Here is a 4,178-nt window from a genome sequence, read left to right on the forward strand (position 1 = left end):
TTTCTTTTGTGAAAAATGAGGGAGATAGGGTAAGGGTGGTGTGTAAGCATAAATGTGGGTTTTTAGTCTTATGCTCTAAGGTGGGCCACAAGGAGACTTTTGCTATAAAAACACTTGTACATAAGCACACATGTGCTAGGGTTTTGAACAACAAGTCTGCTAGCTCAAAGTGGGTGGCCAAGCATGTGGTAAAGAGGATGCAAACTTCTGATACAGTCAGGATAAGAGACATCATCCAAGATATGAGGCAAACATATTCTGTGGGTATTACTGTTGCAAAAGCATGGAGGGCTAAGCTAATTGCCAAGAAGATAATTGAAGGGGATGCTGACAATCAGTATGCTTCCATATGGAGGTATGCAGAAGAACTAAGAAGGGTAAACCATGGCAACACTGTGAAGATAAATGTAGAAAGACCTAGTCCATCCATACAACCAAGGTTTGGGTCATTTTATTTCTGTTTTGATGGCTGTAAGAAAGGCTTTATTCATGGATGCAGACCATTTGTGGGGGTTGATGGATGTCACTTAAAGACCAAGTATGGTGGACAGTTACTTATTGCTGTAGGCAGGGATGCTAATGATCAATACTTCCCTTTGGCATTTGGTGTGGTTGAAAATGAAACAAAGGAGAGTTGGAGATGGTTTATACAACTACTAATGGAGGACATTGGTCAGGATAGAAGATATGTATTTATCTCTGATCAACAGAAGGTATGTATTTAACTCTATCTTTCGGTTGCAAATTATTCTATTCTCTAAATGTTGAAAAAACTTCTATTTTGTATCAGGGACTTGTGGCTGTATTTGAAGAATTGTCTGATACTATTGAGCATAGATTATGTCTTAGGCACTTGTATGCTAATTTCAAGAAAAGGTTTGGTGGAGGAGCCCTTATTAGAGATTTAATGATGGGAGCTGCTAAAGCCACATACTATCAGGCATGGGTCCAAAAGATGAATGAATTGAAGAATGCAGATCCCAATGCTTGGACTTGGTTGATGGCTGTTCCTACCAAAAGCTGGTGTAAGCATGCCTTTTCTTTTTACCCTAAATGTGATACATTGATGAATAATATCTCAGAGTCTTTTAATGCTACCATTCTAGCTGCTAGGGACAAACCTATACTCACAATGTGTGAGTGGATAAGAAAATATCTGATGAATAGGTTATCCACCTCTGCAAGTAAACTAGAAAATTGGCCACATAAGGTGATGCCAATACCTAGGAGAAGGTTAGATAATGAGGTGTTCAGGAGTGGTCATTGGTTGCCAACATGGTCAATTGCTGAGACTTTTCAGGTTACACATAGTTACAACACACATGAATTTATTGTTGACATTGCTAAAAGGTCATGTAGTTGTAATTTTTGGGAATTAGTAGGAATTCCATGTAGGCATGCTGTAGCTGCTCTGAGTTATAGAAAGCAAAACCCTGATGAATTTGTTGATGCTTGTTACACAAGAGAAAAGTTTTCACTATGTTATGGATTTTCAGTAAGTCCAATCAATGGTCAAGATATGTGGCCAGAAGTTGAGATGGAACCACCTCTACCACCTGCATATAAAAATGGTCCTGGTAGACCTAAGAAGATTAGGATAAGAGAAAGTGGAGAGGATGGTGCAAGGAAGAGAAGATCTGGTGTTGCATATAAGTGCACCAAATGTGATAATTTTGGTCACAATGCTATGACTTGTAAGGCTACCACTCAGGATCCCAATGCACTAAAAAGAAAGGTAATTCATTGTGATATACATTTTATCTTACATTCTACATTTTGTCTTACATTCTTCATTGTGATATGCATTGTGATGACAACCATACATTGTGTCTTACATTGTAGAGAAAACCTAAAAAAGGACATGTGCCAACTGCAACTGATATGCCAACTGCAAATGATATGCCAACTGCATCTGATATGCCTGCCCCAACTGCAACTGATATGCCAACTGCAAATGATATGCCAACTGCAAATGATGTGCCAACTGCAAATGATATGCCAACTGCAAATGATATGCCAACTGCAACTGATATGACTGTTCCAACAAATGTGCCTGTTCCAACTGATCCACAGCCTCCAACTGATATGCTTGTTCCAACTATTATGAGTCAAACAGGATCTAGTGTGGCTGCCTCAATCACAAAACAATCCAGAAAAAGGGTTGAAAAAAAACCTATCATCAAAAGAAGGCAAAGTGAGAGGATCAAGTTGAGTTGGTTTAAAAGACCCATAACAGGTGAAGGAATATCTAGTGACAAACCAATTACCCTACCAGAAAATGAAGACATACCCACTTCAAAATGAGGGACTAATTATTATGTTTCTGCTATGTATTTTGTAATCCTTTTGGAAAACTCTTTTGTAATGCCAACTGATCTTTGAAGACATGTATTTTGTAATCCTTTTGTAACAAACATATGCACTTACTGTGATGATCAATTCTAATGTATCAGTTTAACATTATTGGTGTGTATTGTCTATAAAACACAATGGCTAGTCTGTCACATTTTTTTCTTGTTTTTCATAAACCATGAATTCTGCAGAGAGCCATGGCTAGTCTGTGCACTAATCTTACAACAAAACCATGAATTCTACAGGACCTAAAGAAAAAGCCAAAGTATTTAATTACATTCACCTTGAATTCTGCACTGAAAAAGTTTAAGAGATAACTTTTTTTCTTTAGAATTACTGACTATAAAATTGTTCTGTAGTTTTCTGATGATTTTGCAATTTTGCTCTTTCATTATGATATAACTTTTTTCTGTCATTATTGGTAGATTGAATGCTGAAAGTTTAATCAAATAATGATGCTGCACTGACAGTTTAAGATTGATGAACAGATTACATTTCATTGATGAACACATTACAAGTTCAACATTACATTGCTGAAAAACACTAATGACATAACAATTACATGACAGACTCATTAGACTAACTTAACCATAGCTGCTATCAACATCCATGACAGACCAATTACAAACATTAACCATAAATTTTTCCTCTTTTCCATTGCAATCTTTGTCTTCAGTTTTTCTAACTTGTTAAGCTTTCCGACTCTGCAATCTATCTCCTCAACAATCTCTTTAGCAAATTCAATCAAATAAGCCTTGTTGACTTCACATTGGTGGCATCCGGACGGATTGGTTTCTTTCACTGCAAACTCACTGACCAAATCATCCCACAAAAATAAACCGCACCCATTCTGCAATTTGAGACAAACACCACCAACAATTAATTTCGAAATCAAACTCAAAATAATAAAATGCTTCAAAATTGCTCACCATATAATTCCTGCATTTCCAAAATTTGCGACCGGGGTTTTCAATTGACTTGGAGACCCACAACTTCATGGTTTCATTGCATCCACATCTTGGTAAGCCGTTTCCAACTTCACTCGTGGAAGATGCCTTGCTGCCACCCATAACCCAGATGAAGGGGACACGGACGAAGATGAAGAGAGGGATGGATTTGGGGTAGGGATGGATTTCACGAAGAGAGAGAGGGATGGATTTGGGATAGGGATGGATTTCACGAAGAGAGAGAGGGATGGATTTGGAACCCTAATTTCTAGTTTATGCCATGCTGGAGACCTAATGAAGATTCACATGTGAAAATTAAAAAATTAAAAAGCCACGTCTGAAATAAAAAACCAAGATTCCATGCCACCTGGATATTAGGGGGTTCTATGAAGGAATCTACATAACATAAGGGGGGTATTGAAAAAATAACTTTATCAGGGGGGTAACCCTAAACTCGCTAACATTACAGGGGGGTAAAGTGTATTTAACCCTAAATCCAATGCATATAAAATTCATTTAAATAAACAAATAGACCATACAATCAATTAAATAAATAATTTAAAGAAAATAGAGTGTTACAACTCTCTCACACTTATATAATTTCCACCCTCGAAAATTACCTAAATTAAACAGTTTTGGATAAGACTCTTTCATCTGACTCTTCAACTCCCACGTCATGCTACCTCTAACAAGTACTCCCCAAACAACTTTTACCAAGAAGATCACTTTACCTCTTATTTGTCTCACTTCTCGGTCATTGATTCAAACTGATGATGTCTTCACAATCAAGTTATCTCTCACTTACACATCATCCATTTGAATCACATGAGACGAATCCATAACATACTTTCAAAATTGAGACACATGAAACAAACTAAA

The 4,178-nt window shown here is 37.1% G+C and overlaps 1 protein-coding gene across 1 annotated transcript; it reads left to right on the top strand.

Moving 5' to 3' along the window:
- The first annotated feature begins 242 nt into the window (after nt 1-242).
- LOC127094407 (uncharacterized) lies at nt 243-2,304 on the top strand. Its single transcript, XM_051033247.1, has 3 exons — nt 243-713; nt 791-1,735; nt 1,843-2,304. The coding sequence occupies exons 1-3, from the start codon at nt 243-245 to the stop codon at nt 2,302-2,304; spliced, it is 1,878 nt and encodes a 625-aa protein (XP_050889204.1).
- The last annotated feature ends 1,874 nt before the right edge of the window (nt 2,305-4,178 follow it).

Source organism: Lathyrus oleraceus, chromosome 6 (assembly GCF_024323335.1).
Source record: "Lathyrus oleraceus cultivar Zhongwan6 chromosome 6, CAAS_Psat_ZW6_1.0, whole genome shotgun sequence".
Taxonomy (NCBI): domain Eukaryota; kingdom Viridiplantae; phylum Streptophyta; class Magnoliopsida; order Fabales; family Fabaceae; genus Lathyrus; species Lathyrus oleraceus.

What these genes read in the sequence shown, in the direction of transcription:
- LOC127094407 (XM_051033247.1), top strand. Translation starts at nt 243, where the DNA reads ATGAGGCAAACATATTCTGTGGGTATTACTGTTGCAAAAGCATGGAGG. An exon ending in TTATCTCTGATCAACAGAAG is followed by an intron (nt 714 to 790) that starts GTATGTATTTAA and finishes ATTTTGTATCAG; the next exon opens with GGACTTGTGGCTGTATTTGA. An exon ending in CCAATGCACTAAAAAGAAAG is followed by an intron (nt 1,736 to 1,842) that starts GTAATTCATTGT and finishes CTTACATTGTAG; the next exon opens with AGAAAACCTAAAAAAGGACA.